The sequence below is a fragment of the Salarias fasciatus genome, chromosome 4 (assembly GCF_902148845.1).
Source record: "Salarias fasciatus chromosome 4, fSalaFa1.1, whole genome shotgun sequence".
Lineage (NCBI taxonomy): Eukaryota > Metazoa > Chordata > Actinopteri > Blenniiformes > Blenniidae > Salarias > Salarias fasciatus.
Window position 1 is genome coordinate 9,417,611 of NC_043748.1, and position 14,695 is coordinate 9,432,305.

At 41.3% G+C, this 14,695-nt stretch overlaps 1 protein-coding gene across 1 annotated transcript in view; it reads right to left on the minus strand.

Annotated features, from left to right (window-relative positions):
- The window catches only part of grapa (GRB2 related adaptor protein a), a 31,266-nt gene extending 17,913 nt beyond the window's left edge, over positions 1-13,353 (minus strand). The window contains exons 1-3 of the mRNA XM_030089819.1: positions 12,994-13,353; positions 6,944-7,041; positions 5,786-5,905 (exon numbers count right to left, since the gene is read on the minus strand). Of these exons, the coding sequence (XP_029945679.1) occupies positions 5,786-5,905; positions 6,944-7,041; positions 12,994-13,071 (296 nt within the window). The 5' untranslated portion in view covers positions 13,072-13,353. The remainder of the gene's footprint in view (positions 1-5,785; positions 5,906-6,943; positions 7,042-12,993) is intronic.
- Between the last annotated feature and the right edge of the window lie 1,342 nt (positions 13,354-14,695).

Genomic DNA, 14,695 nt, shown 5'->3' on the forward strand with positions numbered 1-14,695 from the left:
TTTAAGAACTATTAAATTTTAATTACAGTTTAATACCCTTTCATCGTTTAACAAAAGCATGTTTTAAATTCGACATAAATAAATGAATTCACCTATGGATGCATGTTTTTTTAGAACCTTGTTCATAGAGCACATTAAAGCAAGTCAAAGAGGAAGGAAATAAAACCACTTGGCTAAATGCAGAGATTGTGGCTTTTTGGCATATATATGATTGGTTTTGTGTAAGCAGTCATGTCCCTCTTTATCTTAGGATGGAGCAAAAACTCAAACGATTAAACATGGATTACATAAAATGAAAAAAAATGAATAAAGAGAGGAGGCTAATAGAGAGGAGACCCCTCCCGAAGGTTTATCATCCTGTCTGATTTTTATTTCCACTTTAATATTTAAATGAAATAATCGAGAAATAAAAAGTGGAATCACACCTCCTACCAGAAGCTTTGTTGGTTTTTTTTTTTCCATTTCTTTTAAATCTCATTTTACATTTTTTTTTAATCTTCTGTTTTCTCTTCTCTGTCTCTGTACTTATGTTCTCGTCTCTTTTAATTGGATTTTGGTCACTGAACTGTGGTATTAAATCATGCCAGCCTGAGTTGTGGCGTAAGCTGCAAAGCCTAACGGGATGATTAAAAGAAGAGGAACACAGTGCACTAAAAATAACAACGGTTCTAATAATGATGAGTAAAATATGTCCAAACAAATATTTAGTTATCATAGTTAAACCAACTTTTTTTTAAGCATGACTGTGCATTTTTAGCACCCAAGATCAAACAGACATGGAAATGTCGTGATCATTATTCGTCATGAAAGCAAATGATGATCATCATTAGTGGAGCTGTTTATGTTTTAAATTTATAAAATCAAGCTTGATTCATTCATGCCTTAAGTTTCATGCCAGTCTAAATCAACCTAACTCTCTGTTATAAGTCTTAACATCCATCCAGACTTTGCATCAAGCTTAAAAAAAAAAAAAAAGGGAATGAGGCTATCAGAATCACTGACTTGAGATAAAACATCATTTTAGTCACACAAAAAAAAAAACCCTCAGGCTTTTAGTTTAGAGAGGATTCAATACGAGTGGAAATTATATAAAGATGCATAATGAAACTTAAAGGATAACTTCACAAGAATGCCACAGAGCAACAAACGGGACAGACTGACTTGCTTCCTCACGTTTTACAGATTTACCTCCCTGCCGTCTTTTATCCAACTGAAATGTAAACGAATGTACTCTTTCCGAGGGGCGCCGGGTGTGAAATTGCCCCTCAAGTCATGACATTCACAGGACGGTGGACCCACCGCACGTGTGTGTGTGTGTGTGTGTGTGTGTGTGTGTTTCTGTGTGTGATTGAAGCTCAGTGGAGATCATGTAGCTGTAAAATAAGCATATTGCCCACAGGGTCAGTTCCTCTTAATGGTTCTTCCCTGGCAGTAAATGTCCCTGATAAGAGACTAATGGTGACCGATGACAAGGAAGCTGAATGAAAAGTCAGATTCAGCACTTAGTGGATGAGCCGTCAGCCAGAGGAGGCATGAGTCAGTGATAAGTGAGGCCTTGTCAAAATGGCAGCACCCACACCGAAATGCCAGCGCAACAGAGAAACAGGTTTTTTTCTTTTTCTTTTTCTTTTTTTTTTCACAAGCTTGTGTGAAACCTCTCAAATCAGCACATTTGCAGCATCATACCGCTGGTTATTAGATGCTTGCCATAGAAGATTTTTTATTTACTTTTCAGGACAGGTTTGGTGGTTTACTGTAGCTGGAAATGTTGACTCGTGCATTTTTTTTTCTTAAAAGATAGTGATAGCATGGATCTGGTGCTTTGGATTTGTCTTGAATGACATTAGTGGGTGGAACTAAGACTACCAGACTATCAGCAGTGTGTATTATTTTAGTTAGGTACTGTTTCTGCTCTGCAACAGTCAAGTTCTTTGGATTCTTCTATTCTTTGACCAGTGATAATGGTTTAAATGTTCATCTCACAACACATCCAACAAGTGCACAATTATAAAGCTTTCAAAACATCACATTAAATGCTTTATGAAGACTATTTTTCACCTAAGAGACAACCAACAGGCTGCATGTTGGCCATCGGGTCATAGATTTTAGAGGTTTGACATGCCCTTTTCTTCAAAGTCAGAAAGAGATGTAATTTACTAATTGGTTTAATGAATCAAAATAGGTTACACTGAATTTTCTTTTACTCTGAAAACGAGGTAATTGGTGTGTTCAGTCAGACTGAATTTGCATGAGAGACCTCCAACAGTTTGATTTGATCACTACATTTAAAACCATTTCAGAGGAAGAGAAAAAATGAGGAATTTATTCTAATTTATGTAAGATTTTACAGTTTTTCAATACAGATTTATAGGCAAATGAATAATTAGCCCACACACAAGATTAAAAGTCGTCAAAATGTATAATTTAATTGAGTTGAATTGATACTCTTAAAGTTGTTATTGCCAAACATCTGTTTCATGCTAAACAACAACTTGTTCAGGCAATAAAAAGGGCTTTTGTTTTACATGACCTTCACTTCCTATGAGATAAAGGCCACAGGAAGAGCGATTGTGTACATGTATGCATGGGTGTGTGACTGTGCGTGCACAGCTTAGTGACTGCGCTGTTGAAACAACAGAGCGCTTAAAGAGGAGAGATGGAAACAAGCTTGACCACATCATAAAACCGCCTATAAGGGAACTGTGAAGGAAGGCCACATCCGCTCAGACTCAAAAAAAAAAAAAAAAAAGACTGAGAGAGAGGAAAAAAGTATAAATGCTGTGTCTGCTGCGAGCTGAGGACAAACAAAATCAAAGCAGCACATGTCAAGAAATGAAGGTGAGTTGCACCTTGGCATATTGTGTAAGCAAAGGCAGACTGCACTCAGTCTGCCTTTGCTTCAGTTATGATTCCTCGAGTGTCTTTTCTTTTGATGACTCACAGACACACGGTTGTTTCTCTCAGCGACTCGTGTAGGTGGCGAAGCGATATCGGCCAAATGAATAAGGAAGTGAGATCTTCCACCGGACAGAAAAAAAAAAAAAAGTTGAAAGTTACACGACTTCTCTGCAAGAATGTCAAAAAGCATCCCACCAGAAAAAAAATATAATTGTAAGAGCAGGTGTGCCGATCGAACATGGCAGAAATGACAGAGTGTGTCCTTCGGGAACATCAACTGCTGAGTCAAAAAGAAGAGTGGGGGAAAAGTGCAGCCAGGCAAAATGGATCCCTCATCTCTCGGTGTAAAACTCCGGCTTGGCATTGCTTTGCGTCACTCTCCAAAAATAAGCTACTAAATTACCCATCGGGACAGTCCCACTGACTTCGTCTGTAGCTCGTGGCCTGCCACATATTCCAGCTTTCAGAAAGTATTCAGGATCAAACACTGAGTTAAAAAAATGTTTTTTTTTGTGGTGAAGACATGTTTGATTCACAGCACAAAAGACTGAATGCACTAATGTTGCTCCCTGAACTACTGCTTATATTACCTCCTTGATATAATCTGTTTTATTATTTACTCCCCATTTGACATATTCTTCACACTCACGCACTCTTTGTGTTTCAAACACAGATCCAACACAGATCATATGTATTAAAGTTTAATAATGACTTGAATTTATCAAGGATGTTTTCATTTGAGGGATTAAACAGAAGCTCATCTTTATTTGGAGGGCGGTTGTATGAGACAGTGTAATTTGCGAACAGACTGTTTTATACCTGCAGAAAATGAGGGTCAGTGCGTCCTCGGTTTGAAGGACAAGGCAGAGCACGATGTTCAATAATGCAGAACATCTTTTTAGATGGTTGATTAGATTTGTGGTGAGAAATAAAACCAGAGAAAGACATCGGCACCATAAATAAGAGTCAAAGGAGACTAAAGGGGCCTCAATATATGTAGATATGTCTTCAACGCTGAGACACTGTTGGATATGTTGGTGAGGAAATAGTTTTTGTCTGTATTTTTTCAGATTTGAACTAAAAAACTAATATTACTTTAGGCCCAGGATACAGTTCTGAGCTTCAGAACACTCATGGCTCCTGTATCAGATGACCTGCTTTCTAATCTCACAGTCACAACAAAACATCGAGCCGCTTCTTTTCTGTCTTTTTCTGTAAAATCAAGCTGCAGAAAAAGACTCAAATTCTGGCTTTTCACAACAAAACTGAAGACTGCTTGTTGCTGCCTTTGTGATGCATTTTGCATCTTTGTGAACAGTAAACGGTGCCTCTTCAGCGTGATGTTTGTGACAAGGAGAACCAGGAGCAATGACAAAACAGATTCAGAAAAGCAACTTTTTTAAGAACATGTCAAAGTTATTGGCCTGAAGAAGAGAAACAACATGGAAACCTTCCTCAAATGGCCTCCCTTACTGTTATACCTTGTGGTAATGTTCCACTTCTGATCAGTTTTGATGGGAATATTTTTCACATCCTTGGATTTTTAGGAAGTTACATCATTACGCTGCTGCATTCTAATGATAACAATCTATATCATGTAGACACATTTGCATCTTTTGTCTTCAAATACCCACAATGCATCTCACGAAGACTTTTATTTTTAGAAATAGGAGTCAAATAATATTGCTTATTTATTAGATCTTTATTAGATCAACTTCACACTGTACATATTATATTTCATGGCTTCTGTCTATACCAACAGTTTTCATGCGTATAGAGAATAAGGCTCATCGTGGCTTCGTTCCTGTCTGCGAGAATGGATCCACTCCTCCACCAGCTGCCGTCAGCGCCGGACCGAGCCGAGCTGCGACTGAAGTCACCACCGTCGCTGCTGTCAGGACGTCTCCTCTGACAGGAGCGCTGTCAGTGCTGGAGAACCACACACAGCAGCTCTGCAGACTCTCACAAACACCTGACCCATTTTTCAAGCTGCTCCACCATCCACCACCAACAACAACTGCCAGAAAGACATCTATAAACAGCCAAACTGAGATGCATCCAAATCGGCCCTGCCTCCTCTTGGCAAATCTTTAAAAAAAAACAAAAAAAAAAACAGTACCTCGCTTCCCTTCACTCCCTCCTTTCTAAATTTTGCTTCAAATGTTCCTAATATAGACAACCTATTTCTTTCCTTTTGTGCCGAGGCAATTTCTCCACAGAATCAAAAAAAAAAAAAAAAAACTACCCACAAATCCAACCATTAATTACTGATATGAGCCAGGCTCTTTGAGCCAGATTCGCCCCAGGAGCCTCTTTAGGAGCAAATGCCTCAGTTTCCAGATCTCCTCCAAAAAACCCCACACCCTGGACCGCACACATCCAGCACCCCCCCCCCCCCCCCCCCACCACCACCTCCACCCCCGCGGGGCGCCACACCAAGCCTCAGCTGCATCCCTGACCGTCGTCCGCTGACAAGACAACCGATCCTCCCCATCAGCAGCCCCAGATGCTGCGGTGTGCCAGACAGGATTAACTCACATCAGGCCAGAGGGGCTGCAGATCCTCCCTCTCACCCTCCACCCCACACCTTATCCTCCAGCCCTCCTCCTCCTCCTCCTCCTCCTCCTCCTCTGATCTCATGCCACCATCATGTATGCAACACACACAAACACACACACCCTTGAATTCATGGACAAACAAGGCGTACAGTATATGTTTGGATAGATCTGCTGATTTAATTAGACTGCTTAAGATAAAAGGGAATGAAGCTTGAAACGTGTCTTGTGCCGTAATGAGAGGCTGTGGAAGTGTAAGTGTATGGAACTCAAATGTAAAACGTGCGGGGGGAAAAAGTGCACGAGTGCATGTGTGAGTAACAATCCCGTACCTGACGGACATGGAAAACTCTCCAGGAGCGCTCTCGCTCTCCCGGACAAGGAACGCTCCACATTCTCGGTGTCTTAGTCGACTCTCTGCCACGCCACGAGATATACGACCGGCAAACCAGCTGGGGGCCAAACGGAGAGAGAAAAAAAATTAAGTGAGCAGGAAAGAAGGAGGTCAGTTGTGTTACTGGTTTATGCATGAACTGTATTTGTTTAGTGGAGCAGCTAAAGCACAATTCCACGCGCCCAACTTGAGAAGAGAGTGAGAGTGCGTTTTGGATATCACAGCAGCTTGAAAACGGTGGCTGAATGCTGACAGGACAGTAAGACAAAGAGCGGCGATGACAGCAAAAACACAAACAGTTGGCACGTTTGTGAAGTTATTTTAGGAGACGTAGAAATTTTCAAACTGCCGTGTTTCAGATGTCAGCCGTGGAGCGTAAGTAACAGTGTCATTTTTTCATTTCATTTCTTGCTCATTAGTCTTGCTTAGGCGAGCAGTTTGCTTGGATGCAAGCCTCGCATAAATGACATTCTGCTTTCGTGAACCTGCAACAACGGTCCGTCCGATGACTCAGATGAGGAGAGAGAGAGCGCATCCAAAACTGCGCACAAATTGTAGCACGCTCTCAGTGAGGTCACGGGGTCAGATTCTTGTTTTATTTTTTAAATTATTTTTTAATTACCTTGGAAAGAAATGTGTAAGAAGCAGATGTAAAACAGACAAAGACACAACACACTTGTCCCGGGAGAGTTGAGAATCTCAAAACTTGACCGTGTTCGACTCTGAGTCGGCGCCGCTGGAATGGCTTTGTTGTCAATTTAGTGTTTGTCACAGCCCAGCTGGTGGATGACTATTTGATAGAGATACTGGGTGTACCAGCAGCTCCACTGTAAACACACGCACACACACGCGCACACACACACGGCTGTATCATGTGTGATTACGTAAGCCATGGAGTGAGCGTGTCCCTCTGGGTTTATGCAGCCTTCTGCCGGAGTGCAGATGTCCAAAGCAGAGCAGAGAAATGCCCGGAGCTGCACACTGCACACATCCTCACGCTGATGAGCTGCTCAGATGAACCAGCGCCGGACGTGTGAAATGTGTTCATCTGCTTTGCAGATCAGCCCGAGATGTGTCTGCGCGTTTTTCAACTTACGCGTGCGGCCGCAGGTTGATGTAGTTTTTCGGCACGAAGCCCTTCCTGTTGTGGAGTTCAGCCGTGTACCAGTTGGGATCATCCTCCATGTTTGTGATCTAGGAGCAAACACACACACACACACACACACACACACACAGATATGAAATGTTGCCCATAATGATGTTGGTGCAGGCTATTACTTTAAGTTGAAAGGCCACAATCATCCCTCTCCCTCTCGCCGTATCAGCCCCCTTGCCAGGCCTCTCCGCTTCTATTATCCAGGACCGCGGCTCTCACCCATCCTTGAATGAAATGTGGCCCTCGATTCGCTCCAAACGGAGGGGATCATTGGCAAGTTCAAAATGCCACATTAAGCCTGCACACACACGATGGCCAGCAGACATGAGTGACCTTAACCTGCCCGTTTTACCTAAATGTCACAAACACGATTATGTCATCAGCAAAACTGACACAGTTTGCTTGATTTCATGCAAATAAAGTCTGATTTCACAGTGAGACTCTCCCCAGATCCAGGCCAGCTGAAGGCCTTTTTTTAGTGTGGAGTTTACATGTGTGAATGGGTTTTCCCCCACAGGGCAAAAACATGCATCTGAAGTAAATTGGTGACTTTAAATTCTCGGAAATGTGAATTATATGTAATTCTTTGTAATAGAATAGTGATCTGTCCAAGACGTAATGCAGTATAAAAAAAAAGGTGATGAATAGTCTGACTTGTTTAGTAGACTAATGCATGCAAATAAAGCACAGATTTATAAAAACATAGCATTTCAATGCATTGTTGCAAACAAGGGAGGTGGCTGAAGAACTAAAAAGGAAACTGACAGCTTGTCATTTTTGCTCTGATTGCTTTTGCTGCAGGCCTCAGTTACATGTTGAACAAAGCCCGAACGGGTGATCAGAATGATTATTATTATTTTGGCAGGTTTTAAAAAAGCTCGGGAGACAACAGGGGCAGCAGGAAACAGTCTAAAGCTATAAGAGACAGCGATATGTTCCTGCTTTAATGCTCACCTGTTTGTTTCTCTCTGGTCTCATTGCTTAATGCTCAGCTTATGTTCTTATGTCATTTTTTTGTATTCTCATCCAGCGGTGACGTGCCTTGTCATTTGGATATTTTGGGATGTCGTTTTGTTTGTTCCGCCTGGCCCGCAGTGACACATTTTCGTAAACCTCTTACATGCCGTTATCTCCCAGACGGAGCTGAGCTGCCTCGCTCTTTTGTGCCTTTTTGCCACATTGTTTTCACAAAACTTCAGAGACGGAGAGAGAACTGAAAATTTGTACTGATACTAAAGAAAGAGTACAAGGAGTTACTTTTAAATCTCCCATAATTGCTTTGAACCTATTGACTGATGTAATGCATCTATATTCAGAGCAATATCACAAGAAATGAAGTATTTACAAAGCACTAAATGCTTTCTGAATGCAGGAAAGTAGATTTTATGTATTTATTGTAAAGTAGTAATATTCTGAAAGGTCGAGTAATCAAATGTATGACTTTATGAGGGGAATGCAAACATGTCATTCTTTTTATACAGCCTTCAACTGCTATGCCTGTTAGACTGATCGCGGATTTGCAACATTTACTCACAGAAATCTTTTTATTGAAAAAAACCTGACTTTAATCCCCACTCTTCACGGTGATGGTGAGGGCTTCGGTCACTTTTTGCCCTCTCTCCCCCTCTGCCTTTAAACTTCATTTCATGCATCGGCTGCTCGCAGCGGTTTCACCGCACAGTTGTACACGCATTTTAAAAACCTGTTGGAAATCGTTTACCCTCCGCGGCTTCGGCGGTAGCTCACTCACAGAGCAGAATGATTGGCCTCTTAATAAGCTGGTGGTTTCAGTGTCGGATGTCAAAGAAGCTGTACGAAAAAAAAGGAAAAAAAAAATTCCCCTGAAACAGATTCAGACATTTTAATGTAGCGTGATGGCCTGCAATCTGGAGGATCACAGTAGGGTTTTTTTTTTTCTCGTGTCTGTCCATTTATTGAAACAACTGTTCCATAACCTCAGCTAATTTAGCTCTGTGAATATATGAGTCACAGATGTTAACTTTACAAACCACAATTTGAAGCCAAAAAAAAAAAAGAATACACACACAAAAAAAAAAAAACCCTCTCTCATCACCCTTTCCGCTTTTCGCTATGCTATTTTAATTTTATGGTTTCCAGGAGGTACTTTATATGAAACAGTAGCTACTGACATTATTTAACCTATGGGGAGAAAAATCCCAAGCATATAATTTTAAAGGAGCTTGAAAACACAAGCTCACAACTTGAAGGGAAAACTCATCTTTCATCTCTACTTTTAAATTGTTTTCTGATTTTTCTGAATTAAGCAAGTGAAGCTGTTATGTAACAGCAACGCAGCTCGCTGTATCTTACAGTTCTGTTTGATCCAGCTGTTTTGAATGTTAAACATGTCCAATATTTTACATGAATTATTCATTTGGGGCACATTCAAAATTTTGCCCTTATATAAGATCTTTTTTTTTTTTTTTTAACATAAAAATGCTGCATCCAGAAAATTGTTGATGTTTAAACACAACCATCAACCCGGTGATTCAGCTGTGACTAACATAGCTGCTGATAAATTTAACAATCTCATAATTAACCCTCGACCCTCTGTAGGGAAACAAGCCTGTGTGGCCATTTTCTGCCTTATCATACCTCCTCACCATCTACAGAGCGTCGCTTTTCTGATCGAAATATTGTTTTTGCAAGACGTTAAGACGTCCAGGGAATTGCAGCCTTTGGAAAGATTTATTATAAATAAGTTGTGAGATACGATGGAAATATGTCAGTTTTATATGCTCTTAAAGATTTCCATACATATAAATAACATCTAATTGAGTTTTTTAATATGGAAAAAAATTAAATTTTCAGTGTTGAAGTTTTGTAAAACTAATAAAAACCTGCAAAATTTAGAACACAAATATGGCAGCTAACTGTAAAAACTGAGCACAGCATTTTTAATGGGGTGAAAGAGAGGCTTGTTAAGGGTCAGTATAGTTAATCAGTTTGGGTCCTTTGGGTTGGATCAGGAAAAAAGAATTCAACTTTCAGAACAACCAATAGATTTTTTTTTTTCTTTCAGAAAATGGCGTGACTCTCAAAACAATGTAAAAGCGTCAACAAATCAACGGTTATCGGATTCCCAAGGAGGTAAAATATTGGAACAAATCCACTTTCTGGACTTAACTTTGTACAGAAAACTGTACTGAACTTTTTCCTTCTACGACAATGAAGAGTTCCTGCTTCATTGACTTTGTTTATTTCCTGATAGCACTGACAGTAGACAGCATCCCCCCAAAAAAAACTGAACCTCTGATTCAGTTAGAGAGCAGCACTGCGCAATCAGACTTACTTTCATACCCACATTCATGAATTCTATGCAGGTAAAGAAAGCTGGAGCAGCGATAAGCCCGTCAGTTGGAGCCTTTAGTCGCAGTTTGCCGGAGAAAGCCGATCACACCGGAGTGAAAACTTGTCCAAACTGTCTTCTGGCTCACAACTTTTTGATTCCCCTACGAAGCTATTTTTATCGTTTCCTTATGAGTCAACACTCCACTCAGTCCGATTGATCCAGTTTCACATGGCTGCTGCACAATTAGACACGAGCAACAATGCACCCCGGTAGATTTTACACACAAATGTTTCTGCTCTCGTCCACACTGGCAACAAGCTGTGAAAACGCCGCCACTAAAGTAATCGTTTCAGCTGGAAAGGAAGTGGTTTCTGGATAACGTCACGAGTTGTGATGTACAGCTTTAAACTAGTTTAAAAGTGCCGTTTGACCCCAGTCTGAACCAGAGCTGCAGCTACAGAGACAAGACAGCCATTCATCCCAGCAGGAGCAGAGAAAGTGCGGCACATAAACTCGGCAGCGTTTCAAGCGTCGGTCCCGGTTTAGGTTGTATAAGTGCGTCACTGCATCCAGAAAGCATAAGTTAACATTAAAGCTGAGTGTAACTGCTGATTTCTCACATCAAAACACAATGAAACCTCCATACCTGTTTTACATACCAACATAGCAGACTATAGAATAACAAGCATTCGTTCATGGCTTACAGTGAGCTATAAGTGAATATGTGAGCCAAAGAATGCCTTTCAAACCCGATCAGAGAACAAAATCGGCTGTAAACAGCACAATCCTGACAAAAACAGACAACCACCTCTGACAGAAAGTTTGACCTGACCCAAAATCCAGTTCTAAAGATGATTTCCCAGTGTGTTCAGTCCTGGATTCATCTGTGTATGACAGTCAAACAGCTGGTGCCATAGTCTGCAGAGCCTTCTCTTTCACTCTGAGCTTTGCTGCAGATGTCTTAGAGGGACAATTTTCTACTACAGTAATTTCCAGCTGTGCAGAAACAATCTAAGTGCTGCATTTGGCCTGTTATCCATCAGGGGGAGGGGGAAAAAAATAACATTATGCAAGCTTTAGAAAAGTTAGACCAGTTCACAGGAATAGTTTGAATAAATGCTAATTAAGTTTGTTGTGGACGGATGAAGGATTGTTACCAAATCATTATTAGCTCGGAGACAGTTATTCTAGTTTGGTCAAAAGAATTGACAACGGGAGTAATTGCTAGCCTGAAGATGACATGTTTTCATATCTATTAGCCGTCCATTTATCTGCGATGTCTGGATCAGCGTCGTGGAGGATGGAGCTGATTCTGGAGATAACCCCCGGTAAGGTCACCAGCTCATCGCCAAACAGGGCAAATACAGAAAAACAGGCAGCCAGTCATTTTCATACTGCATAATTAGTCCAGTCGAAACAGATCCTGGTTCAAGTGGAGCAGTTTCATCTGTGAAAGTGTGGTCGCTGCAGTCTTCAGAGCAAACTCACTGAGTCACCTTGAAACAGGTCTTCATACGCTCTGCACTCTTGCACGTTTCTCTGGTATTACTCATTTAAAGTTCTTTAAAATTTGATTGAAGCCTCAATGGTCCAAAGAGTTTGAAACAAGCCATTCACAGGACGTGACGGACTTTAGAAATGCTGTACCACTGCAGTTTATCATGATTGATGTAAGACAGAAACGTCCCTGCTGCTGTTTTCACTCCGTTATATCTTTTATATATCATATAAAATCCCATTGAATTACTCCAATATTCAGTGCAGCACACTGCAATACTGTGGACGTTATTTCACAGAACATACATCCCAGCTGCTGTCCGGCTTGTGGTTTTCACGTTTCTTTTGGTCCAATCAAACCTAAGTCGAAACTTTTTTTGTTTATCCTTTAGCTTTGATTATATAAAGTTTACATTTGACCTAGCAAGCATGTTTTTCAGTCTGCAAACTCCAAACCACCAAAGCCACACCAGCTTACTGTGAAGTGGTGGTTCTAACCATCGTCATGCCTGGAAACATTGTGTCACGTTATTTTTTGACAAGGACCAACTACCAGAAAAGTCCAAAATGGAAGAGATGCAGGCTAAACAGAAAATAAGTGCTTTTAGTTTTCTGGTTCAGTCGGGATTAAACAAATAAGCTCCAACACCTTGCTGAGTTTGAGAGGGGCTGTTAACTGAATTTTGTCACCTTCAAGAGTGAAGCTTGATACTACTTCCTGTTTCCAGTCTTTAGGCTACGAAATTAAGCAAAGCATCTGTTGCCCGCAGCATTTCTTCAATCTTCAACCCAACAAAGAAATCCAGATCTATATCATAAAATATCCAAAGGTTTCTTTCTGTTGAGCTAAACAATTGCAAGACAGATTCATCCTCTCCACTGGAGAGTTTTCACAGCTGATTCTTTGTTCTGCACTGCCTCATCTCCCAGGTAACTTCAAGCAATGGCTCAGTGTTCGCACTGATCTTTCTTTAATAAGCGGCAGCACCTGGATGTAGAATGGAGAGAGCTGTCAGACATGAAAGTTATAATTGTGGTAATTAGCACAGTGGAGGCAGAGAGAGAGAGAAAAGTAAAGAGTGGGTGATCACTTGGTCCACTGTTCTGATCCTCTGCTGTGTAACGCATGCTCCGAGAACAAGACGGATGGATGGATGGAAAAGTAAAAAAAGTGTCTTACCTTGAGCAAGTCTCCCTTGTTGAAACTGAGTTCATCGCTCTCCGTGGCACGAAACGTATACAGTGCCACTGCTTCCATCCTGAACCCCCCCCAACACTCACACTCACTCAGGCACGCACGTTGGGACCCCCACTAATGCCCCTGTCACGGGGGCGGGGGCAGCAAGAGGTCGAAATGTGTGGGGAGGAAAAAAGGAATAAAGCGATAAGGGAAACAACGGACAAGTGGGGGAAGAGAGGAGGAAAATAAGAGCGGTCTTCTCTGTCCGCTGAGCAACAGAACGTATGAGAGAGTCTCAGCGCAGGATGAGAGAGGAGAGAGCGAGCTCGGCGCCGGGAAAAACACGACTGGCTGCTGCTCAGCAACACACTGCCATGAGTAACATGCAGAGAGAGAGAGAGAGAGAGAGAGAGAGAGAGAGAGGGAGAGAGAGAGAGCAAGTAGGTCCAAGAGAGTGGGAGGCTCTTCCTGTGTATATATTTGTCTTACATGCTCAATGTGGCTTCCGTGTGTGTGTGTGCTCGTGTGTGTCTCTGTGGTTTGCCTGGAAGCTTCTGTCACACTGTGAACTTGCTTAAGTTTTCACACCTTTGCAGATAAAATCCAGCAGGTTTGTCTGTTCGCGCCTGTCGGAGGTCTCACCTGCGTCACCTGCAGATTGCGTCTCGGGGTGAGGTCGGCATACAGTGAGAGTGAGAGCTGAAACCGGCTTACAAATAATCATAAGTTAAGGATTTGAAACGAGCACCCTTCTGCTTTCTCCTCTCTGGATCTCTCTGATTCATTGTACTGTATATTCCATTCCAATTAGAGACTTGTAAGGCTGCAGGGTTTCTCTGAAGAGGCGTCTGCTGGAACCACAGTGCGTTTTTCTCACACTTTAAAATGCCAGAAAGCATTTCCAGGCAACCGTGAGAATGTTTCCAAGATAAAAGAAGAAAAGATTCATAATGAGTGATGAACCTTCATGTGAATTTTTAGATCATATTGTCAGCAGCAGGCAGTAACAATCTGTCCCAACATCCACTGTCTTCAACTCCACAGTGCCGGAGGTGCTGCAGAGTACAGCTGGAAATGCTGGCCTTTAAAAGGAAGGTTTTTGATGGAATTTGTTGTATTGATTATATTTAAATGGTGTCCCTTTCATAGAAGAAACACCACTGTGTGTCTTGTATTTGTAAATAAGGAAAAATTTCCTTCGCTTTCTACCTATGTTAGTAAACTTTACCAAACAAGAGGAACGGCACAGCCGAGAATGTGAATTGCTTCCATGGAAAAAAAAGCCAGAATTTTTTGTCATGTTCACTTTTGTTATATTTAATGTTAACTTCCTAATAGAAATCATCCACATCTCTCTTTAAACATCAAAGAGAGTGACTTCTGGCCCGAGGAGTGTAGTTACAGTTTAAATTAAAAACATTAGAGTTGCAAAATTTACAAACACAATGGAGATTATATAGAATGAAAATTGCACTGAAGAAGCTTAAAACACAAATCTCTCTTATCTTCTTTGGAAGCAGATCTGTCAAAGTGCCAATTACAATGAAATCTTTAGTCATTGCCTTTATGTGGAAGTGACACTGACTGAGCACTAAGCTTTTCCGTAATTCCATAATTGTAACTATAGGTGCTGAATATGTTTGGTAGTAGGACAGATTAAAAGAAATACAGATGGGAACGCCATTGGTCAGTGGTCCATAGT